The sequence below is a fragment of the Cnephaeus nilssonii genome (genome assembly GCF_951640355.1).
Source record: "Cnephaeus nilssonii genome assembly, chromosome: 10".
NCBI lineage: Eukaryota > Metazoa > Chordata > Mammalia > Chiroptera > Vespertilionidae > Cnephaeus > Cnephaeus nilssonii.
The window spans coordinates 29,337,683-29,363,789 of NC_137081.1; the positions used below are offsets into that span (position 1 = coordinate 29,337,683).

Consider the following 26,107-nt stretch of genomic DNA (forward strand, 5'->3'; position numbering starts at 1 on the left):
GAGCCTGAGATACTGCAAATCACATAAGTAAAAAGATCACAGGGAAGATACTAGTTAAGAAATACTGGCTTATCTGTCAAGTAAAGCACATGATAAAAACAACAACAAATTAATAACTTAAGTTTAATAAAGGCACTTACTAGTGTTAGTATTGGCTAAGGGGTTAGGTTTTCTCTGAATGGCACGTGCTGTTCCCGTGTCCTCATTGATTTGCTGCATAGAATTAAAATCAATAGTATAAACTCGTCCCAGAGTGGACAAGCTTATCTCATCCTCACCGACCTGATGGGCTGCCTGAGAGCAAAGAGAGAGAAACCTTGAATATAACCATGGAGAACTTTATTAACTTAAGACACAGTGGGGACCCTCCATAAATGCTAACTTACATTTTTATTTAATCAAGTTTTAGATGGTGAAGTAACAGAATATAAAAAATTTAATAGTGTGGATATGACAAAACTCATTAAAATCATTCTCAATTAAACATAAACATACACCACAGCCCCATCAGGTTCCCCAAGACATAAAAACAGATAAAAATCTTGATGAAAGATCCAATCATGTAGAATCACTGACATGTAGACACCATTTATATTAAGAAGGCTCCTAAAACATTGCTGATAGAAAAAAAACGTGTTATTCATAAATCTTAGTATCTAATTCTTAGGTTATAAAGTTATTGACATCATAAATTCTTAACCCACTGAAATTCTACTTTAAACAAAATGATTCTATAAAATTATCCTTAGGTAAATAAGACTTTCCATTTAAATGATGCTCTAAGACACAACTCGAACTAACAGAGTAATCCTGATCCCTAGGAGTTGCAGGTATTATAGTACATTTGTAGAATAAGACAGTCTGATTCACACTGTCTGCTTGATTTTAGACAGCCTAATAAGTGACAAAACATTCATTCTTATAACAGTTCAAACTATGGAATTTCTATGTTAAATGGAAGGCAAGACACTTAGGAAATACAAGATAGAAAGTTAACAGTGAAAATACAATTACTGGAAAAATGCTAAAAAGAAGAATGCTTAGAATTAGAGAACTTGACCTCCTTATACACTAAGGCTAACAATGCATAAAAGAGCAGTCAGTCATACTTCCTCATAAAAGCTGACTCTGAATTTAGCTATTTTTATAAGAACTTCTGACTTTGTAACATGTCATTGGTTTCAAAGTTTTTAAAAAATCCTTTTTTAGAAACTAACCGGTGGAAGACATCTTTAAAGAATGTTTAAGGGTAATGTTCTAAAAATTGAAATGTCAGTTTGAAATTAGAAATATATTGACACTTAAAGGAATCACATATTGACAATATGAGATGCATGGCATCTCAAATAATGCAGTTATCAACACTTCCTAAATGAGGGCAAATTTTTCCTGACCTGAGAAATTTTTGAAATATTTCAGTGCAAACATAATATGGAAGTATGAAAATAAGAATTAAATCCCACATAAAACCTCACAAAAAAAATCTTTATAGTTTTTTTTCTTTCCTATGTATATATTATTCTTTTCTCTCATTTTGCTGATTTCCCAAAAGTTATATAATTCTGAATATTTTTTTCATTTATATCCCATATTATGCCATAAAATTTATCCCATTTATGTATGGATTATATATGAACCTATGCATGTGTCAGAATTTATTAACCATTCACCACCTAGAAGTAGATATTTAAGTTTGTTTCCACATTTTTGCTCTTAAAATATTGAGAAACATCTATTTTTATGTAAATCTCTGCTTTTGAGAGATTTCTTTTGGATAGAAGATAAAATGGACTTTTCGAAATATATAGCCTAACTCCTCAAATGTTTCCTTTCAGAAATGAGGAAACTATGGAACAAAGAACTTAAATTACTTGCTCCAAGTCAATCAGGTAGTTAGCAGCAGAAGCAGGACTACAACATCATGTTTTCTGACCTGAACAGAAATGAGGACCTTGTTCTCAGGAGACAAAATGAGAAAATCTTGAGTTAATTCAAAATTGAGCATGTTTAAGCACACATATTCACCCTCCCCACTCCATCCCTACACCCTCTCTCCACCAAAATAGACACATTTAAACAGTACAATGAAACTACTACCTCAATGATCCGGCTGTCAATCCTGTTATAGGGATGCCAAAGGCCCCGGTCATCACGCCACTGCCATATCGCACCATCTGTGTTCTGAGCATTTCCCTTCTTCAGCATGGTATCAACTGCAAAAATGCCTTCTTTTGGTAAACATGGCATAAGTTCACTGGGGGGAAAAAATGCAATTATTTTAATAGCTTCTCAAAATATTAGTAAAGGTCAGGCCTCTAAAGTAAAACACCCTCTTATAAAGCACTGTGATCATTAGCTCGATCTTTACCAAATCAGAGATGTCAGTTCATAGAGTTCTTGAGGACTGCGTGGAACAAGATCAATCTGCTCCTGACAACTTCCATTGGAGGCACCACACAGGAGGAAGTGAAGCGTTTCTGCAATGTCTGTAAAACCAACAACAAAAAACAAAAGCCTGTGAAACTAGTTATATTACCTACTTTATTTTTTATTGAATTTATTGAGGTTACTTACACAGGTTAATAAAATTATATAGGTTTCAAGTGTACAATTCTATAATGCAACATCATTGTGTGTTCACCATCCCAAGTCAAATCATCTTTCCGTCACCATTTATCACCCTTTTAAACCACTTTTACCTCCCCCACCCCCTTTTCCCTCTAGTAATCACCATTTTGTTGTCTGTGCCTATGATTTCCCTCACCTATTTCACCTAGTCCACTAAGCCCCCTCCCCTCTGACAGCTGTCAGTCTGTTCCCTGTATCTATGAATCTGTTTCTATTTTGTTTATTTTGTTCATTAGATAATATTACCTACTTTAAAAGGCAATCATTCCCTAGAAGGGAAAAATTATTTTCTTCTTAAGCAATATACTACTGAAGTTAAAGTAAAAGATCCAAATGAGGTGCAATAAATACTTAAGAAAATTTTCTAAAAATTTTAACAATTTCTTTCTGAGGACTTCAGTTTGAATTCTAATCTTCTAGCTGGCCACCTAATCACAAATCCACCCAGAAACTTTAGGAATCTTTTATTACTTTCTTTGAGGAACACAGTGCTTTGTACAAAAGTACACTCAATGTGTTTTAACCCTCAATTTAAGTATTTCGTACTTGTCTTCAATTCAAATAAACTGAAAATGTGTGGCCAAGAGGATAAAACAAAGCAATTATAAAGCATCTGAATCTTATCATATTTTGTGACCAGGAAAGACACATTAAGCATGCCACTAAAGGGTAAAATCATTAAAATTATCGTCTACCACAGATTTCCATTCCCAGAAGACACTATTTTATGGAAGAATTTGCATGAGCCAGTCTGATATACAGTGTGAGTGGAGAGTTCTCAGCCTCCACAGGGTTTAGTCACTCTAACAGCAACAACCTTAAAACAGGCTGGCTCTTTGTTGGTTGTGATGTGTGCATTTGTATACATACTACATACAGGACAAAATATATATAAACATTTCAGTGAAATATTTTGCCAGTCATCAGTAAGATCTGTTGTCAAGGAAAGTATTCACCACTGATTTGGGCAGAGAGACAATCTCTGCTTCATAGAAATTTCACAAATTGTAATAACATTTCTTGAAAAAGTCGTTTTGCCAACTTCCCAAAGAAATCTAAATACATGGCAATGTCAACACAAGGATTATTTACTCTTTTTTATAAAAGATCAGATTCATGTTTTCATTGTATTATTGTAGTAGAAAGAAAATATATCTAGAATCCCCTATATTATGAAGGTGTGGCAAACTTCCTGAAGTATGCAAAAGAGGTGAAAATATTCATCATATTAAAAAAAAACCCATGTTTAAACAAACAAAAGTCAGGCAGCAATTTCCCAAACCAGTATTTAGGGAAATGCTGTGCCCCATAGTAACAAGAGATAAATGGTAACAAGAGATAATCTGTACTCAGAACTTCAGAAAATGGTAGGCTAGGTAAAATTCAAAGAACTCCTAGAGATTTTAATAAGCACACAAAAAAAGGGCTATTTAAACCTTTCCCAGACTTATCTAGGCAGAGAGCACTTTGTTCATGGCACAAGAAAAATAGTGTTCCTGGAATACCAAGCTTGGGGATGTCTCAATGATTTAATAGGAATATTATCAATAAATCACCCAGCAACACTATTTTTCTGAAAAACTATGTGCCGATGCACTAATTCACAAGTCATGAAACTAAAAATAAAACTGAGCTTCCCATCAAAAAGCAGTTTAAATTATATTAGTAAATTTTACAACTCAACAGTCTATCTGAGGCAGTGGAATCAAAGGCTCTATTAGTGAACTAGAGGCCCAGTGCACGAAATTCGGGACATCCCTCTCACAATCCGGAAACTGCTGGCTCCTAACCACTAGCCTGCCTGCCAGCCTGATCGTCCCCTAACCGCTCCCCTGCTGGCCTGATTGACACCTAACTGCTCCCCTACTAGCCTGATTGCCCCCAATTGTCCTCCTCTGCCAGCCTGATTGTTCACAACTGCCCTCCCGTCGGCCATCTTATGACGACGTCGCGGTGGCTGTAGCGCGACACTACCTAGGCTTTTATTATATAGGATATCACCCCTATCTCTCAAGGTAACACCCTCAGAGATTAGAACTACGAATATGAAGTTACCCACAACTATAGGTGTTTCATAGAAATGTGACCAATACTCTACTAGCAATAATCAAATATATTTTTTAAATTCTGTTGTCTCCACACATTAACTTGTAAAATCTAAGGGTTAAAAAAGTGAGAGCAAATTGCAATAGCAGTGCAATAAAACTTTATTTCCTACATACTGAGTGGGGCTGGGAAGGGCTCAAAAATACTCAAGGAACAAAGATCAGTGACATTCATCTGTATAACTTGCAATTTTTTCAGGGAGAAAAAAAGCGTTCTGTAATCAGATGAACTGCTAGAAAATCTAATTAATATTACATAACTAATATTGTACAGATCTTAATCCCTGGGACCACAAGGAAAATTTTTCATTATATTATATACTTTAAAAATCATATGTAGGAAGCATTGATACATTGTCTTAACATAATTTAATAGACATTAATATTTTTCTTCCTTTATTATACAGTCCCTATGACATTAGCAATCTTTTACTTGCTTGACTTATGTTGACTTTACTTATTAGATTTTTTTTTAAAAAAAGCCACTTCTCCTGTTTAAAGTAGAATAATAAAATACCACTTACTTTGCTTCATAAGTTGAACAGCTAAAGTTGGACAGTTGGAACACATCAAAGAAAACATGCGAACCACCATTATGAACATCCCAGAACTTAAAATTGGTGGAGTTACAACCAATAGCTGTTGAACATTTGTAAGCAGATCTTTGGAGGCAACCTGCTGGAGTAAATTCTTCAAACATAAGAAAAAAAAAAAAGAAATTGTTATATTGTGATTCAACAATGCAACGACTTCATGAAAATAACACCAAGAACTAAATGCTCACCTCTTCGTGTTGGAAATTGTCCACTAGACGTGCAAAACAAAGGCAAGTACTTTCTACTGACTTTTTGTCCTAATTTTTAATAAAGGAAAATAAAGTTTATTAATATAAAACATTTTCACTGTCATGCATCACTACCTTATCTTCTTCCTAACCCCAAACTCTTTAAAGCTGGGTGAATTAAATGTGAGCTTTGAAAATGCAATGAGACTAAGCAAAATACAACCAATAATATGATTTCAAAGTAAAGAGAATCATACTGATAGAAACTCTCTCCTCCATTAAGGCCCCAATAGATAAAAGCAAATACAGAAAAGGAGGAACAACTTTTATACTTTTGGAATTTTATTTTATTTCATTTCTTTAACTCATTTGTGTTTTTATTTGTGGGAGGTTGAGGAAGAGGACAAGGGTCAGATCATCTGTGCATCACATATGGATAAACCTTTATTACCCAAAACTCCATAGTGTACTTCTGTAATTTTAATATCTAAACAATTATAATAAAAAATCCTATTATCCTAAAAAGCATTCCTAGTAGAAATATTTAAAATATGCATACACAAGTTGAAAATAATTAAAAATGTGTGTGAACCAGAGGTTTATTGATAATGTGAAAAATTAGTTATAGATTTGTTATATTCACGTTAAAAACAATCGGGAAATACTATTAGAGTGGCTTTATTGAGAAAACATCTTAAATAAGTGACAAGAACAAAAAAAAAATTTAATGACAAGTGTGAAAGAACTTGTTTTTCCTAATAAATGGGCTTCCAATGTGATAAATAAGCTTACTTGTACAAAAATGAGAGAATTCTGGTATTACAAAAGCCCTACACCTACTTCACTGTCACTACTTAAGTCTAAAAAAGTGCTGCAATAGTGGCCAACTTTTTAACTTCTCTGTCATGCCTACTCCCAAAATAAGACACTGAAATCACAGCTACCTACAGAACATATTTCCACCCCCCATAAAGGTTATCTTAGTCTAGTAAGTTTTTAAAAATAAAGAAATGAATGGTACTTCTTGAGTCTTGATCACCTTAGGAGAAAAGCACTCCAGAATGATCTAATAATCATTATTATAGCAATTATACTTTAAAACATTTATATTAAAAGGAAATACAATTTCTCTATAACTTTGAGTTGAAAGTTAACTCATGATCTTTCCTCCACTGCAGCCTCTATAAGTCTTACTTCTCATACTGCATCATCAGGTCCATTGATTCTATCTGCTAAATAACTGCTCCTGCTCTTCTCCCCAGACAGCCTCAATCTACATTTTCCATTTCATTTCCTTTCAGGACATGTCTAGTCTCTATCCTAATCTTGTCCCCCCAGTCTTGTCTCCAATGCCTTTCAGGAAAGAGTAATCTTTCCAAAAGGAAATTCTGATCATATCACATAGTAAACACTCAATTTTTGCTAAAATAACAAATTTATCCCTTAAAGTAAAATAGTTGAAGATATCAAACATATCAAATACTGTTCATTTGTATAAATCTACCAACATTTATAAAATACTTAATATGGTAAGTGAAACTGGGTAACACAGGAAAAATCACAGATCAGACATTTCATATTTATACATCCAGTTGATAGATTTAAAACCCAGTTAAAATTGACACTTAAAAAATGTAATAAAAAGTTTCTGACACATAAACTAGGTTCTATTTTACCTGGTGGGTTAGCCTTTGGGTAAGCAATGGGAGGGAATCTGCCACAAAATGAAATTCATCCGGCGTGATGCTCTGGCAGCAATTGGCTGCAATTGCTAGTGCATTTCTTTGGGCATTTATACTGAAGAACTCTAGATACAGCAAGCAGTCTGCCAAACCACCCTAAAATATAGAAAACTGTTAAAGTGAAGAAATACTCTTTATGAGCAATTTAAAAAGCCTACTAAATAAGTCTTGCACACCTCTTTAGAAACACCACGTGTATCTTACAGAGATTGTGATTTAGGAGCAGCTACAAATATGAGTGTAAAATCCAACATTAAATGAAATATAGTGTTTTGGTAACAACACTTACCGCTTGTAGAATGGCTTTACTGTGTCTACGTGATAACATCTCCAAGGCGGTCAAGGCCTGCTCTGCCACATCAATACACTGAATTACTTGCAGCTGGGAACATAAAAAAAAAAGTTACCTAAGGTATCATTCAAATTATTTCTAGTCACTTAACCACAGTATTTTCTCTAATTTCCATCAATCTATACTGCTTCTAATGTGAAACCCATCATAGGAAACCAGTTTAAGCTACAATGGACAGCCAAAACAGCTTCCAACAACTTCGCTGTCTTAAGAGACTGACAAATGTTTTATATCGACAATAAACTATATCCAATTACATAACTTTAATTTTAAACTTTATTCATATTCCAAAGTTATCAGAATGTAATTTTATCATGCATTGAAAAGGAAAAGACCCTAACATGGACCAAAACCACAACCTACCACATAAAAAGATTCCCTTTCTCCACTGACTCATTTTATGACCTTGAGCAAGGTAGTTTGTCTATTTCAGCTTTTTCAGCTGTAAAATGAGGGTATAAATAGCTATAACCTCACTGAGATGTTTTCTAGAAATAATAAAATTAGTTTTTATCAACTGCTTAAGTTCCTCTCTGAAAGATTTTAATGTGTAATTGTCATTAAAACCTAGAGGCCTGGTGCACGACATTAGTGCATGGGGGGGAGGGGGGGGGGTCCCCTCAGCCCAGCCTGAACCCTATCACAGTCCGGGAGCCCTTGGGGGATTTCTGACTGACAGCTTGGGCTCCTGCCACTGCTGCTGCACTTTCCAGCCCTGAGCCTGGCTTCTGGCTGAGCGGCAGTCCCCCTGTGGGAGCACAATGACCACCAGGGGGCAGCTCCTGCATTGAGCGTCTGCCCCCTGGTGGTCAGTGCACATCATAGCAACTGGTCATTCTGCCGTTTGGTCCATTTGCATATTACCCTTTTATTATATAAGATTATAAACCTTAGTTGATTTTATAACATTTTATTAATATCAACTTGAAAATACTGCTCTGAAATACTTTTCTGGAATCTTAGCTAAAAAAATATTATTTTAGTTAGATAATGAATACAAAATGTGGCCTCACAATGTGATGTACTATCTTAAAATTCAGAAGTCATGAGTACTCAACTTGATTCCCCTACCCCTGCTTTTGAACAAATTGGGCAAAAGTAGGATTACCTTTTCTAAAAAGACAGGAATTGCATCTACAACAACAGCAGATGATCGAGGAAGGGCTTCCATCATGTATGTTAAGGCTCGACAAGCATGGTTCATCTTAAAAACAAGAAGGCATTTTTTACTAAATAAAACAAACAAACAAACAAACAAACAAAAACAACCACCTCAAAATACAAAATTTGAAGTATTTATATTTTAAAAATTCAGGACATACTTACAATATCAAAATTATGCTCCATCTGCAATAATGTTATCTGTTAAAAGATTATGACAAAGTATTAGAAGCGATCTATATTCTTAGAGAAAAGTCCTAGAGGAAGTATCGCTTCCTCTACACTTCAACTGAAATGGAAAAGTATTACTCAAGACTTTTACCATATAAAAATAATATCAAGTTAAAAACTAGCATGCAGACCAGCTGGTGTTGCTCAGTGGTTGAGCATCAAGCTATGAACCAGGAGGTCACGGTTTAATTCCTGGTCAGGGCACATGCCCCGGGTTGCTGGCTTGATCCCCAGTGCGGGGCATGCAGGAGGCATCATGACATTTGTTAAATAAAAATTGTCAGGACAAATTCAGAACCATAGCTTAAACTCTAGGGTTTAAACACAATATTGATCGTTATCAGAAACTATGCACTAATTAAAACATAAATTAATATATTTATTCTACAAATGCATGAAGGAGTCTAAATATCTGATTTTTATTTTAGTCTCTCTTATGGAAAAGACCTTAAGGAGATTTCAACCACATTTTTCAAAGGAGGGAATGCAAAACTGCTAGGGGCATATACTCTTATTCTGAAGCAGCCAAAGCTACCAAAAAAAATTTCCTACTTGGGCAAACAGATCATTCACTGTCATCTAGTTCAATAGAAAGTCTTAAATGTACTAAATTTAAACTATAAAGTACCCTTCAAATACATGCATAGCTATAATAAGAGACATCACATATTCTAATACAATAATCATTTAATAAGAGTGACTTTTCAGATCTGAATTATACTGGGCACAGAATATATATACACATACACCAGAGGTTCTGATAACTTTTTCTTAAAAAGCACACACTCCATTTCAGGGTTATCAGCACTTTATGTTTCAATTCACCTACAATCAATCAGTCACTTAAAACACTCTAAATTGAAAAAGGCTGTCACATTAAATTCTCCAATACTTAAGGTTCAATGACCATGTTTGGGGAGAATTACTATAGATTTATTCTCTTCCTCACAAGTGCATGATAATGTGTATGTACACACACACACACACACACACACACACACGTATACACACACAATATATAAATATATATTCACAATATTCAATCGTGATAAAAGATAAATCTGGACAACTCATTTAACAATAATCATTCTTAATAGCATGAGCTAACTCATGAAGGTCTAGTAAGAGCTTAAATCTAATCAAGAGCTAACAAATTAAGTAAAGTTGACTGTGTCAACATTTCTGCCTAGATTTTATAGCTTCTTTATTTAACTAATAAAAACTGCATTTTTAACAGTAGACAGTAAAAGGTAAACCTAGTTCTTTGTTGCTTTATATTTTTTAATGAACAACCACCAACAAAACAAGAAAGTTAAATTTGGGAAACAGAAGTCAGCTACTGAAGAAATTTGTAATTTGAGAATGAAAATTAGCATAGGCCAAATGTCAAAAAAGTACAAAGGCTAATAATACTGTTTTCTTAAAATATTCAGGAATCAACATGTAAAGCTTTATTAGAGGGGAACTGGTAAGATCTAAGTGTTAGCTTTCATTATCCAAAGATCTGATTGGCAACAGGAGAAAAAATTAATTTAATCTTTATCAGCATCGGCCAGAGCCCAGTCACCCAACAATTAAGAATAGGGAGAGAAAAAAAAAAAAAAAAAAAAAAGACCATGTCACCTTAGATTTGACTGGTCTTCATTCAGCTCTCTCCTTAACACTCACCTTTACCCATAATTTGATAATGTAACCAAATGGAACAATCTGATATATCAATCATAATTTCATGTTTGTCAACGTTATTAGATATTTTTTAAAAAACTTACATATTTTTAACTTCCAATATGCTATGAATGTATTCATGATGTTCATTTTAGTCTGTTAGTTCTTTACTCAGATTTAAATTATAGGCAACGTCTTTAATCTCTTGACTATGAAAATTTACCAACCTACTATTTAAAAAACATTATGCTCAAGAAACTATTCCTTCCTGTTTCACATTAAAAGCTTAAGCAATTAAGTTTAATAAAACTAAATATCAACTTATAATTGTGTTGAAAAATTATTAAAACCTTTTTAAAAATGTTTTTCTATAGTGGGTATTGTTTGGTTTTGGATTTTTCTTTTGGTTTTGCTTAACAAAAAAACTTTTTAAGCTAGAAGGATCTATGTGGTGTTCTGGCTTGAGAGCTCTGCCATGCACACAATCATCAAACGTGAAACCTGTATGGCCCACAAAGACAATCCACAAGTGAGCTGCTTGTTATTGCCTCATGTATCACAGGGATATAAAAGAAAGCATGTAAATTTTGGCATAATAAGTCAAGAGGCCAACAATTTAAAGGTAGTCGTTTAATTATGAAGAAAATTTACTAATCATCATTAGCAATCACTCACAATATCTGTAAGCATGAAATAAAAGCACTAAACCACACTCTACTAACTCTTAATTCTGTTGTGCTTTAAAATTCATAATGACAATAATCATACTTTCAGTAAAATACAGGAAGCACAGAGGACAACTGAGGTAAAACAAGGGGAAAACTCTATCTTACCAAAGCTGGAACGACACTCTTGACAGGAAACCCTCCCAGTGTCTCCTCATTTCCCATGACCAGTAATTGACACATTTCAATAACTGCCTGAAGTTGCTGGCTTTCATCACTTGCTTGCAGTCCTTGCAGAAGCTGCTGGGCCTTAGAACCTTCACAGAGAAAAAAAAAAAAAAGATTTTTAAACATTTAAGAAAATTATTACTAGGTAAAAGATGTGACTCTACATGGTAGCTGGCTGCTTATCTTCTTTGCCTCCCAAATGAAGACTGGGTGTATATCAGGGTTAAGACAAGCTGCTGGTAATTCAAGACAATTAAAATGGTTGAATTTACTATGCTTTAAAGTGATTTCACAGTTATGTATATATTTCTGCCTTAATATTTACCTATTTAAATGAGAAGCTGATTATATTTTTAATGGCTAAAATAAAGAATATCCATATGACGAATATAAATTGTTACAGTTAACATATCTGCTTTTAACTATATATAGGGTGACCCCAAAAAATGTATACACACACTTTGAATAATTAATTATAAAGGCGATATTTATTAAAAATACACTTCATTTTCAAAGTTGAGCTATCAGCTGTTAAAGTATGTATACATTTTTTGGGGGGACATATATGTATGTATGTATGAAATAGTGAGCAAACATTTTCTGCAATAATAAAAGCTTGCTAAATAACAATGTCCAGGCTTCAAAGAAAATATCATATACCTCTAAATATATGCATGAGAATGGAATCTAACAGTGAAAGAGCAAGAAAATAAAGACAACAAAACAATGCATCTAACAAAAGAGAATGGAAAGAACAAGAAAGTATTTCCTAAAAACAAAAAAACAGCAAGTGAAGGACTTTTTTCACTTCCTCTCATTTCATTTGCAGATGCTATCAGAGTAGTTTAGAGAACTACTTTAAAGGCTCCATTCCACTGTCTAAACAATTGAAAAATGCTAAGACTCAAAGGGAGACGAGCTGTCAAAAAGCTGAACAAGAAACTCAAAAATAGTCTCCAAATATGTTTCAAATTTTTGTGGACGCCCTTCTTCTTATAATTATGGTTAATTAATCAATGATTATACCTCATGTTACTTTCAAGCCCTTTCTCTTCTTATACCTTGTCAGCTTATTCTTTTTGTACGGGATTTTTTCACTCCCATATCATTAAGTATTAAAATGAGTAGAAATATGTTTGGAAAATGTCAATGAATGTGGAATTCATATGAAAACCAAAGGTTTTTAGGAAGGCATAAACCTCTCAAAGAGACACAGATGATCCTTGCAAAGTTTGTTTTCTATATTATTTAAGACTGTGACTAATAAATATCACTGCCTTCCTACATTTACCATAATTAAGAGTCCATCTAAAAATATATTGCAAGAAAGTCCATTTCAAAGGAATACCATCTTTAATATTTTCTAACTAAATAACATCAGTGCTAGTTAGAGCAGGCTAATTTTTGTGTTGAAATAATGTGGAAGGAAAAAAAATGAGGGAATTTAACTACTGAAAACAAAAAATCCTCAGTTGCACCTAGATTCATTTTTAAATCGACACGTATGCCATTGGATATCTTATAAACATTGAGGTTGGCAATTCTAAGGACATAGATCATTTTGGCATGATCAAAATCATCATCAACACCCCCCAGAGGATATTATGCTAAGTGAAATAAGTCAGAGAAAGATAAATACCATGATTTCATTGTTATGTGGAATCCAAAAAACAAAATGAAGAAAGCAGAAATAAATTCTTAGATACAGAGAACAAACTGATGGTTGCTAGGTGGTAGGGAGGTTGAGAGGCTGGGTAAAGAAGGTCAATAGATTAGGAAGTACAAATTGGCAGTTACAAAATAGTTCCACATATATAAAGTACAGAACTTAGGGAATATAGTCGATAATATCATATTAACTACCTATGGTGTCAGGAGGATGCCAAGACTAATCAGGAGAATCATTTTGGAAGTTACATAAATGTATATAATCACTATGCTGTACACCTGAAACTAATATAATACTGAATGTCAACTGTAGCTGAAAATTACAAATAAATGTAATTAAGAGTCTCAGGAACCACGCAGGAGTCTATGGACCACACTTAGGAACCATTATCACAGATCAAGAGTTGGTTGGCAAATCCTATATAATAAAGAGGTAATATGCAAATTGACCATCACGCCAACACACAAGATGGCCGCCCCCATGTGGCCACAAGATGGCCGGCAGGGGAGGACAGTTGGGGGGGACCAGGCCTGCAGGGGAGGGCAGTTAGGGGTGATCAGGCTGGCAGAGGAGGGCAGTTGGGGGCGACCAGGCCTGCAGGGGAGGGCAGTTGGGGGTAACCAGGCCGGCAGGGGAGGGTAGTTGGGGGCAACCAGGCCTGCAGCGAGGGCAGTTGGGGGCAACCAGGCTGGCAGGGCAGGGAAGTTGGGGGCCATCAGACTAGCAGGGGAGGGAAGTTGGAGGCAATTGGGCCAGCAGGGGAGGGCAGTTGGGGGCGACAAGGCCGGCAGGGGAGGGCAGTTGGGGGCGATTGGGCCAGAAGGGGAGCAGTTAGGTGTCAATCAGGCCGGCAGGGAGCAGTTAGGGGGCAATCAGGCTGGCAGGCAGAAGTGGTTAAGGGGTAATCAGGCAGGTAGGCAGGCAAGCGGTTAGGATCCAGCAGTCCGGGATTGTGAGAGGGATGTCTGACTACCGGTTTAGGCTCGATCCCGCAGGGTTCGGGCCTAAACTGGCAGTCAGACATCCCCCGAGGGTTCCCAGATTGGAAAGGGTACAGGCCGGGCTGAGGGACACCCCTCCCGTGCACGAATTTCGTGCACTGGGCCTTTAGTATTTTCCATAAAGAGCCATATCCTACTTCCTGCTTGTTTTTGTAAAGCTTATGAACTAAAAATGATTTATGCATTTTGTGACATGTGAAATTAAATGAATATGAATTTCAGCATCCATAAATAAAGTTGTATTGGAATAGAGCCATGCAAATCTGTTTACATATTGTCTGTGTCTGCTTTCATGCCACAGTGCCAGAGCTGAAGAGTTGCAACAGAGACTCTATGGTCTACAAAGGCCAATGTATTTACTATCTGGCCTTTTACAGAAATAAGAAAAGATAGGTAAAACGAGTAACATAATTAGAATCTATAATAAAAATCATTTAACTTTTTAAAACTGAAAAACATAATATAAAAAATTTAAAACTCACTGGTAGGTTTCCAAGAAGATTAAAGACAGCAGAAAAAAAGAATTGGTGAATTTGAAAGCTGGCCAATAGAAAGTTTCAAAATGGGTAAAAGAAAAAAATTCTCATAAAAACAAAAATAAAATGGAGTCAAGAGACATGATGAGTGAGTCCAAGTTTGAATATATGTATGATTTTGATACTCCTGGAAGGAATGAAGGGTAATATTTGAAGATAGTGAGATAGGAGAAATATTTGATGAGATGATGGCAAAGAATTTTCCAAAACTGATGAAAGATAATCAACTCACAGACTCAAAGGTTAAATGAAATCCAAGCAAATGAAAATGAAAAACACTATCACATAGTCCTAATATAGTCAAACTACTAAAAATTAATTACATTTTGAAAAAGCAAATCTTAAAAGCCAGAGGAAAAAGAGATTGCCTTGGAAGGGCAACAGTAAGACTTTGAAACAGAAACCAGGGAAACCAGATGACATTACAAGTGCTGAGGTTTTTACAACTGGGGAAAATATCTTTGAGAAATCCAAACAAATGAAAAGAGAAATTACTACTAGTAATCATTCACTACAAGAAAAAAAAAATTATTCAGGCTAAATGGAAACAAACCCTAGAAGAAAAAAAAATGCAGGAAGGAATTAAAATGGCATATATGTTAACAATCATAAAAGAATATGGATGTTCTAAAATAACAATTACGCCTTATTGTGTTTATAAACCTGTATACGTAAAACAAGTTGAAACAATAACATCAAGGATTGCAATAAGTAAAGAGTTAATTTTTTGTAAGCTTCTTAAACTGTTTGTATATGATAGGTTATATATGGTAGGCTATATAAACCAAGGATATACATTATAATCTCTAGGGTAAGTACTAAAAGAAGTATATAAGGATATATAATTAACAAGTTAGGAAAAGAAAAAAAAATGACACCACATTTTTTTATACATGACAGGTAGGAATGCAAAATAGTAAAACTCCAAAAGAGGGTGATTTACAACATCTGCCAAATGTTATATGCATTTACGTTTTTACACAGCAATCTCCCTTTCAGAAATCTATCCTACAGATAACACACAGAAAAATGGGAAATAACCCAAACTATTTAGCCAATTCAAAAGGAAACTGGCTAAGTAAACTGTAGCACCATGGTGCTTTACAAAAGCAAAAAAAAAAAAAAAAATTATTTCTCTTACAATCTACATATGCAACTATGGAGAGTGACATCAAAATATGTTGTTAAAAGCAAGGTAAGGTGTGCAAAGTTTATCACCTTTATCTAAGAAAGGCAGTATGTATGAAGTATCTAACAAGGATCTGTTTATTTCTCAAGTAAATAACAGAAGAATAAGCCATTAAATTAACAAAGGTTATTTGTGTGGGAGGAGGAAACAGGGTAAACGGACATCAAGCAAAGAAGTGACTATGTCATTATCATTAGGAACTGGAACTTTTGGCATGGGAGAAAGAAGATAACAATATGAAGTTAATTAAAACCCTGTAGGCCTGAATTTGAATTGGCAGCATTAGTATGAACTCAATTTTCATTTATTATTTTTTTAAAGTTTTTATTGACTTTTTAGAGAGAAAGAAAGGAAGAGGGAGAAAGAGACAGAAACATAGATGAGAGAGAAACATCAAGCATTTCCTCCTGCACATCCCCTACTGGGGACTGAGTCCAAAACCCGGGCATGTGCCCTGACGGAGAATCAAACTAACGACCTCTTGGTGCATGGGATGATGTTCAACAAATTGAGCCACACTGGCTGGCCATAATTTTTACTTTAAAAGATACAATGCAACTACTTACTGGGTTTGTCCATTAAAAGTGTCTAGTAACAATGATCAAACCAGTAGCAATGAATGAATATGCCTCTCCAGACTGTGGGCTCCAAATACGATTTCATATAAAAAAATCAGGGCTCTCTAAAGAAATGTTTGATTTCAGGTATGGGGGTGTGTGGTGGAGGTGGTGGAGGAAAGAGCTAAACTCACATCAGAAAGCAAGGTAGTTATGAAAAATAGCCTTAGCCTAGCCAGCATGGCTTAGTGGTTGAGCAATAATCTATGAACTAGGAGGTCATGATTTGATTCTTGGTCAGGGAATATGCCCAGGTTGTGGGCTGGATCCCCAGTGTGGGGTATGTAGGAAGCAGCCAAGCAATGATTCTCTCTCATCATTGATGTCTCTATCTATCTCTCCCTCTCCCTTCCTCTCTGAAATCAATTAAAAACATATATTTAAAGAAAGCTAAAGATAGTATTCTATACCATAAAAAACTTAACTGGATTCTTAATTATGCGTAAGTTATTCTGAGTTACAAATTGAGACTTTAAAGATCGCCATTGTCATACCATACATGACAAGATCTCTGGATTATAATACATTAATTTGATTAAATGAGAACAGTGACTGTGACTGGTAATTGTGCTGAGAAATCTTTCTTTCAAGGCTAATATTACAACTGTCTTATGGGTTAAATTTATTATATTGTAAAAAAACCCTCAAGATTTAAATAGATGCAAATCATGCCATCAAATGCTGTAATAATTAATGTAATCATCTGAGATTCTTTACTCTTCTATAACTCAAATAAAGAGTCAGCCTGGCTGGTGTAGCTCAGTAGTTGAGCATCAACCTAATGACCAGGAGGTCACAGTTTGATTCCCAGACAGGGCATAAGTCCAGGTTGCAAGATGGGTCCCCAGTGTGGGGCGTGCAGGAGGCAGCCAATCAATGACTCTCATCATTGATGTTTCTATCTCTCTCTTTCCCTTCCTCTCTGAAATCAATAAAAATATATTAAAAAAACAAAGAGTCAATCTTGCTATAAATTTTGGTTTTCTAATGATTCCAATTCAGTAATCAAAAGTATAGAAGAAAAAATCTTGAGTTTCTATATTTTTAAAAAGATGTACAAAAGCTCTATTTTTAAGACAAGTTAAAGTTCATAAAAACTTCCTTACATCAATAGGTAAGCAATAAAAACAGCACTCAACTAATTATTAAAGGACTGATGGGGGGTGAGGGAGGAGAACGAATTTAAAAGTATTTACTTACTAGCTCCACTTCCAATTGTTCTGTGGAAAAGTTGTGACATCCGAGGACCAAGAGGGCCAAACAGGTGTGGAGGAAGACCCCTGGCCTCTAACAGAGCTAAAGAGAAAGAGGCAGGAGTAGTTGAGTTAATTGATGCAACTAATCCTATCTAAAAATTTGAAGCAACTGATTCACCTCATGTTAACTGATTTGGACAATGTTACCTTCCATGTTGAACTTTAAGAGAAGCTACATTAAACATTCAAGACCACTCTCATATTAATTATATTAATATCTGTTACTTCAAGGCATCTTAAGGTTTTATGGCGATATTAAATATCAGTATACCAGCAGGAACAGTGAGAGTGGTCCAAGAAAAACTCAAAGTAAATATTTATTTTGAAGAAATTGTATGGTAAACACCCTTGCGCTGTTCTTCCTCTGATATTGGTCATGACAACCTCTAATATAAAAACATGAAAAATTATTTTTATCAGTTCCAAAAAAATAAGAAACCTGTGTTCATGAGGGTTCCAGTCAAAGAGAGATTATTGTAAGTTCCTTCAGAAACTTAAAAGCAATCTGAAACTGATTTATAATGTTTCTTATAAGCCTCACACTGGAAATCAGCTATCTCAAGATGATAAAAACATATACTCATCCACTTTTAAAGAGCATATATAAAAAACTGCTTTTTAAAAAGCACTAACACCATTAAAATAGTTAGAGTTTATGTACACACTTTACATTTGTTTGGAAAGAGGTGACCAATAATACAAAAGATCATGGCAAAAAAGTAGCGTACTGAATGCGTTGTGTTACTAGGTACCAAAGAACAATATATTAAGCTACCGCCGCCCTAGACAATTTGGCTCAGTGGATAGAGCATTGGCCTACAGACTGAAGGATCCTGGGTTCAATTCTGGTCAAGGGCACATGCCTGTGATGAGGGCTCAATCCCCAGTAGGGGGTGTGCAGGAAGCAGCCGATCAATGATTCTCTCTCATTATTGATGTTTCTATCTCTCTCTCCCTCTCTGATATCAATAAAAATATATTTTTAAAAAACAGCTACCCCCTTTCATAATCTTAATTTATTTCCAGCTACATATGCAACATAATGAAGAAAAATTTAAAATACTCAAAATAAATACAAGATTTTCTCTAGTTAAACAGATAAAATGAGTAGCCAGGAAATCATTTTCGAATTCCAAATCATCAAATCACAACTAAATAGCTTTTTTTTTGAGGTACATGCATTGCTACATTATGCTTAAAGAAACTTATCTCAATTAATTTCAACAAAGAACAGCAGTATAGACAGCCCATAATAATGGTTTCTTATAAGCTCAAGACTGTCTTTACCTTGTAATCGTCCCATCTCAGAGTCATCTGATTCACTCTCCCCAGAAGTGGTCATGCCCACAGCCCCTGCAACAGAACTAGAAGCTTCAAAGGGGAGAAAAAAAGGCAAGGGTTAAAAGAGGAATATTTAAACTCATTACGTGTGATTTATCTTAAAAAAAATAAAAAGGAGTGCCCGCAGGCGTGGCTCAGTGGTTGAGCTTCGATCTATATGAACCAGGAGTTCGAGGTTCGATTCCTGGTCAGGGCACATGCCCAGGTTGTGTGCTCGAACCCCAGTCTGAGCAATACAGAAAGCAGCCGATGGGTATCTCTCTCTCCCCTTACTCTCTCTCAGCATGTCCTCAGGCGAGAATTCAAAATAAATGTTTCAAATGAAGGGAGTCTTGTACCAACTGTATTAAGAGCTGTCTGAGAATGGATACTTGCCGAAAGATGCTGAGTTAGAATCATTGATTTATACTCTACTAAGAAACTAAAGCATATTACATGGTAGTACACCTGAAATTTAAAAAAAAAAATTTTTTTTTTAAAGCACATTACTCAGAACAACTCAATATTAAGCTAATAAGTAATTCACCTTTTTCTCCAGGACTACTGTAGTGTGCTGGCAGAATTCCTGTAGGATCCACCAGGAATCCAGCCTCCGAACTGTACTGACGCTAGTACTGTTCTAATACCAGTGAACATGCCACATGCATCTTTTACATAAACTTGGAAAAATACCTAAATCACACTGTGATTTCAAATATGAATGACAATTAAAACACAGGCAAGTGTTTAAGAGGGCAGGCTTAAGAACCTAATCCCTTGAAGCTTTTATCCTCTTAGGTAAATATATCATGGAACAACAGTTTACAGCCTCCAGTTATATCCATGTGAATTGAACAACCTCTTATACCCTAAGGTGCAGAATGCCACAGCCATTATAAATATGCACTTCTTTTCTAAGATCTGGATTTGAGAGTCACACATCCTAGTTTGTAACTCAGGGCAAGTTTAACCATTATATGCTTAAAGTTTGCCTCCTTTATAAAATGAGGGTAACAGCACTCACACCTCAGCAGGTTGTTTAGAATATTCAATGAAAATATATGTAAAGTGCTTAATACTGTGTCTGCAATAGAGTGTACACAACATAACTGTTAGCTATTATTACTGTAATGAGTCTACTTTAACAACACACTCAGCAGCTCCATTTCTGTCATCCATACGGGAATTGCCCCACTTCCATGTTCAGATTTGAAATAAACATTAAAATACTGGGAAGGATAGGCTCTGTATCATAAAAAGCTTAAATGAGTTGCATATGAAATGGATTATTGTCCCTAAATCTACCATTTAATTCTTCACGAAAACTATTTGAGAAAAAGGTACAGGAAAAAGTGCCCTCCTAACAAAAGCGAGGCTGTCAGTTCACCCAGTAATTTATCATACATAACTAGGAAAGATCAGTGGTAAAAATGTTAAGCTGGACAGAAAGCTGAGAACAAAAGGCAAAAAACATGGATAAGTAGTGGACAAACCAGAACATTCCTGGCAAATGAGGACATGTGATTAACCACAGGCATTAAAAAAACAACAACCAACTAGCACATATTATAATATTAAACAATAAAACTCCTGCACGGGGGGGAGGGGGTTCCCCCAGCCCAGACTGCACCCTCTCCAATTGGACATCCCTCTCACAACCTGGGACTGTGGGCTCCTAACCGCTCACCTGCCTGCCTGTCTGATCACCCCTAACTGCCCGCCCCTGCCGGCCTGATCACCCCTAACTGCCTCTGTCTTGGCCCCCACCACCATGGCTTTGTCCAGAAGGAAGTCAGACATTCGGAAGATGGCCGGTCAACCCGGTCTAAGTAGCCTACTACCCTTTTATTAGTATAGATTATACAGGATAGGATTGCTTAAATGGGGTGGGGGAAGCCTTTTTCAGCAGGAGGAGATGCTCTTGGCAGACAAAAATACATAATCCCTATATCTGGACTGATAGCCAGCCATATGCACTATACTGCCAAACCGGTCATTAAAAAATTGAACTGCTTTCTTACACTTTACACCAAACAGCTATTGTCCTTAAAACACCTCCTCAGCCCCCATCTTAGATTTGCCTTTGCAGTTCACCAAGATTAGGTTCTGATTCGTTGGTTTCTATGCCAGTCAGCGTCAAAAGCTCTGCGTCCTAGGCAGCCATTGGCTCCTCGCAATTCACCCAGATTTGGTTCTGATTGGTCAGTTTCTATGCCAGTCAGTGTTTCCGGGCCTGATCAGAGAGGTGGGGCTGATCAGCAGCTGCCACGGAAGCTACGGATCAGACCCTGCTTCTCTCTCCAGGCCTCTCTACGGGCCTGATCTGTAGTCCCCTCGGCAATCAGAGCTGGTCACCAGGCCTGCAGCGGTGGCAGTCAGTGCTGACTTCTGGTGTTTGGTCATCCATTTGGTCATTTTGGATGTTACGGACCCTGGCTCTTTATGTATATAGACTAGTGGCCCGGTGCATGAAATTCATGCACAAAGGAGGGGTTCCCTCAGCCCAGCCAGCACCCTCTCCAATCGGGAACCCCTTGGGGGACATTCCTCTTGCAATCTGGAACTGCTGGCTCCTAACCACTCACCTGCTTGCCTGCCTGATCACCCCTAACTACCTCTGCCTGCCTGCCTGATTGCCACTAACTGCCCTCCCCTGCTGGCCTGATCTTGCCCCCAACTGCCCTCCTCTGCCAGTCAATTTGGTTCTGATTGGTCAGTTTCTATGCCAATCAGCGTCAAAAGCTCCACCTCCTAGGCAGCCATTGGTTTCCTCACACTTCACCCAGATTTGGTTCTGGTAGGTCGGTTTCTATGCCAGTCAGCGTCTCTGGGCCTAGCAACAGGGCCTGATCAGAAAGGCGGGGCTGATCAGCAGCCCCGGTGGAGTCCTGGAGAGAAATAGAGGCGTGGCTGCTGGCCAGACTGGGAGAGAAAGAGAGAGGCAAGTCCTGATCAAAAGCTGCCACAGAGGCAATGGATCAGTCCCTGCTTCTCTCTTCAGGCCTCTCTCTGGCCCTGATTCGCAGTCCCCTCAGTAGTCAGTTTTGGGGCATCGTGGTTGGTGGAGCCTCAGTCATTACCCGACGTTACGACCCAGGTTTTTATATAATAGGATAGTATATGAAAGGGCTTTGTTCAAAAGTAAGTATATGCTTAAACCAATGTGTTATCATCCTGATTTAATGGCCTCATATCTATACCTTTATAATGATGAATTGCCAACATTTTAAATTACATCTTAATGCTAGTGAGAAATATTAATGACAAGCAACATTTTAAAACATGTTAACACAATTAGCCAGGGAAGTATTAGCCTTCTTTTGGTATTGGTAAAGAATACATATTTAAAGCTGAAGGATGGGGGTGGCTTAACTTTTGCTATGCTAAGATATCAAGAATAAAAATAAGAAGCCCATAAAAAACAGGAGATATGTATAGTACTATCAACAATAAAAAAATACATTTAAAAATGAAAAAAAGCCCATAAAAATATAAATAGTATTCTTGAAGTTGCTTAGATTCAAACTGAATACTTATTATTTTTTAGGAGTTTCAACATTCTAAATTGAAATTGAAGCAAATTAAGCCATATCCTTACAGTTTTATAATGAATTTAAATTTTTCCAGACAATCAATGGGCAACTATTATATGTGGTCATTAATGTAAGAAGAAGCTAAAGCAGAAAGAGACTTACTCCCTTCTGAATATAATTAGTACAAATTTGGATTTGGGAAAGAATTAAACAACAAAAACAAAATCCAACTTATCAAGAAACCAAACCTATAAAGTGAAACAAAACAGGACAAAAAGTTCATCTGTATATATAAAAGCATAAGTGTCCATTACGACCAGTTGGCCAAATGACCGGTCAACCAGTCACTATGATACGCACTGACCACCAGGGTCAGATGCTCAACGCAGGAGCTAACCCCTGGAGATCAGTGTGCCCCCTCAACCAACCTCCCCCCGGCCGCCCAGACCCATAGGGACTGGGCAAGACAGTCCTGATTGACCCCGATCGCCAGCCAGGCCTAGGGACCCCATCCGTACATGATTTCGTGCACCAGGCCTCTAGTTTGATAATAAACATCTAGTATACTTCTGTCTTCTCTCTTTCATTATATGTGGTATACCTAAAAAGTAATTTATCTCTAAATAAACCTGTAAGATACATAAAAGCATTTTAGGGCTAAGAAGTGCCACTACCTGCAGCTCCTTGAGGGGTTTCATCTGTCCGTGCAGCTGAAGAATTAACCGTCTCCTGGTTGCTCTCAGGATCTGCCATTTTCTCCTGTCGACGAGCTTCAGCTGCTCCTCTTTTGCCCAGGCCAGAGCCTCGCCGACTACAACAGAAAAATGCCATCAGAGGCAGTACTACCAGCAACCAAGAGCAATGAACACACAGCACAAAGCTCCAATGCATGGAGCACAAAGCCAGTTTCTTCTTTTTACATAAAAATTGTTGCAGAAAATCACTATGGGTAACAAGCAAGACATTATATATTTAAAAGTCTTCCAAATTAATATTACATTCATAATACAAACTTTTGTGTTGTCATTCTTACAGAAAGAAATGCTTTTTAAACACTTCTAAATAAATGAAAACGTGACTTCTTCTGTAGAAGGAATTCAATTCATTTACAATAGCTCCCTACTTCCAAGGTAAATAATGGATCAATATACAGACTGTCAGATTGATACCTGACAAAGGGGAGAGGGAAGGAGGGAATATGATGGGGAAAATTCCCATCACCTAAGTTTCAGATTTCATAAATCAAAAAATAACTATCTAATAATGGACAATAGCTCCACCCTTTAAAATAAAGAATGAAATATTTAATGTTTATAAGCAAAGATAAAATTTGGGAAGACACTTGTTTAGGATTAAAGCATAGAATAAGATAGTGAAAAAAGAATTATCAGCCCGGCCTATATGGCTCAATGGTTGAGCATTAACCAATGTACTAAGAGGTCACTGGTTTGATTTCCGGTCAGGGCACATGGCCAGGTTTTGGGCTTGATCCCCAGTATGGGGCGTGCAGGAGGAAGTCTATCGATCTTGATGTTTCTCTCTGCCTGTCCCTACCTCTCTTTCTAAAAATCAGTAAAAACATATTTTTTTAAAAAAGAATGCTGTCATTTCTCATGAAGCGAAGTAAATTTTATTAATGATGACTTTTTTTTCTATTTTAAAAGAAAATCAGGTAGAAGCAAAAGACTTTCCCAGCTTACTACACCTTGATATGGTTCAAACAGCAGTCAAACTACAGAGACATTAGATGCTGCCTAGTAAAGAACCAGAATGAAGCATACATGTAAATGAGGTTCTGAATTACCAAAAAATAGTAGAAGAGTTTATTCTTCCAATTATTAAAGAAATGCATCCTAAACAGGAATTTATTTGGTTAATCTTTCCTTCACAGTAAAACTCAATTTGCCAAGCTACAAATTAGTGGGATTCAAATTAATTCATTTATTTGACATTTAATTTGCACCAACCATGTGATGCACACTGTGCTAAACACTATGGTTGCTGCCCTCCAGAAGTGTTAGTCTAAAAGAGACAAAGACACCATTGTAAAAAAGCAATTAGCTGCAGAATCTCAACTAATTCTGAAAAAGTTTGAGGTGAAGAGCATTCCAGGCAAATGGCTAGAATGTGCAATAGCATGTTTAAAAAACAATGTAGCCAAAACCGGTTTGGCTCAGTGGGTAGAGCGTCGGTCTGCGGACTGGAAGGTCCCAGGTTCGATTCCGGTCAAGGGCATGTACAATGGTTGCGGGCACATCCCCCCCGGTGGGGGGTGTGCAGGAGGCAGCTGGTCGATGTCTCTCTCTCATCGATGTTTCTAGCTCTCTATCCCTCTCCCTTCCTCTCTGTGAAAAATCAATAAAATATATTAAAAAAAAAACAAAAAAACAATGTACATAACCTTAATGTAAAAATACTTCATTTATTTTTTAAAAAAAGCTATTATCTGAACCTTCAGTGAATTGTAATTTTTTTGCAACTGGAGGAGGGTCTTACCTTCAACTTCTAAAAAACACATTATCTACACAGTATAATACTAAAGTGAAGCACAAATAAAATAAGGGCTGCCTGTACTGCCTAGAAACCTCAAAAGCAAATAGGTGTACTGATTCCAGGTATTTTAAACAATCCAGACATAACTAGAAAATAAATGGAAAAGCAGAGATTAAAGTGGTCAGGGTTCTTTTCTTATGACTTACAGGAAATAAGTCATACTGTTTCCTTATGTCATTATTGTACTCACTGCCAACAGCAAAGTCCACTGCTTTAGAGAAGAACTAAAGAAGTGCTAAAACCTTTCTAAACCTTTCTACCAACCTGCGTTAGAAAAGAGAAAAGACAAACTAAAATCAGTTGTTCCATCACTGGCTTTTGGCACATTTAGAAAAGAGAACAAAGTGAATGTAAATGAAAGGAAAAAGCCTATATGGCTGTGAATAGTGAGCAGTACAAGAGCACTTGACCAACTGACGACCAAGCCTGAAAATATGGGAATAAAATTGTCAGAAAAAGATTTTTAACTTTAATCTAAGATTCCCCATCAGTTAACAAAAGTATGTAAAAATAAGTAAAATTTATGTGAAATAAGTAATACACTTATCACATCAAAGGTAGTTGATCTTCTGAAAATGAGCTCCAAAACAGTAACTGTGAGAAATGGGAATTAAAGACATGAAAAAATACAAATAATACATTTTTCCTTGCCAGGTAGGGGTTGTATACAAAATTAAAATGAAGTACATCTCTCTCAATAACTGGCGTGAACACTTTTAGAAACTAATTAGGCAATATTACATCCATTAAAACAGGCATCCCTTTGATTCATTAATCACACTACTGGAAAATTCAGCTACCTCTAAAAAAATAACCGAAATCTGCATTAAGACGCTCACTAGAGATTTATTTGGTTGACCAGAACTTCGAAA

General features: G+C 36.3%; 1 protein-coding gene across 18 annotated transcripts in view; it reads right to left on the reverse strand.

Annotated features, from left to right (window-relative positions):
* Positions 1 to 26,107, reverse strand: part of TRIP12 (thyroid hormone receptor interactor 12) — a 137,763-nt gene that overhangs the window by 38,353 nt on the left and 73,303 nt on the right. For 9 of the 18 annotated variants that reach the window (XM_079783036.1, XM_079783034.1, XM_079783030.1 and 6 more), the window contains 13 exons: positions 23,357 to 23,493; positions 19,117 to 19,200; positions 17,774 to 17,869; positions 11,502 to 11,650; positions 8,938 to 8,973; positions 8,720 to 8,815; positions 7,549 to 7,641; positions 7,194 to 7,355; positions 5,518 to 5,586; positions 5,258 to 5,423; positions 2,369 to 2,486; positions 2,095 to 2,254; positions 141 to 294 (listed from right to left, as the gene is read on the reverse strand). In XM_079783036.1, coding sequence (XP_079639162.1) covers positions 141 to 294; positions 2,095 to 2,254; positions 2,369 to 2,486; positions 5,258 to 5,423; positions 5,518 to 5,586; positions 7,194 to 7,355; positions 7,549 to 7,641; positions 8,720 to 8,815; positions 8,938 to 8,973; positions 11,502 to 11,650; positions 17,774 to 17,869; positions 19,117 to 19,200; positions 23,357 to 23,493 — 1,520 coding nt within the window. The remainder of the gene's footprint in view (positions 1 to 140; positions 295 to 2,094; positions 2,255 to 2,368; positions 2,487 to 5,257; positions 5,424 to 5,517; positions 5,587 to 7,193; positions 7,356 to 7,548; positions 7,642 to 8,719; positions 8,816 to 8,937; positions 8,974 to 11,501; positions 11,651 to 17,773; positions 17,870 to 19,116; positions 19,201 to 23,356; positions 23,494 to 26,107) is intronic. The other 9 variants (XM_079783024.1, XM_079783027.1, XM_079783037.1 and 6 more) reach the window with 3 other exon arrangements.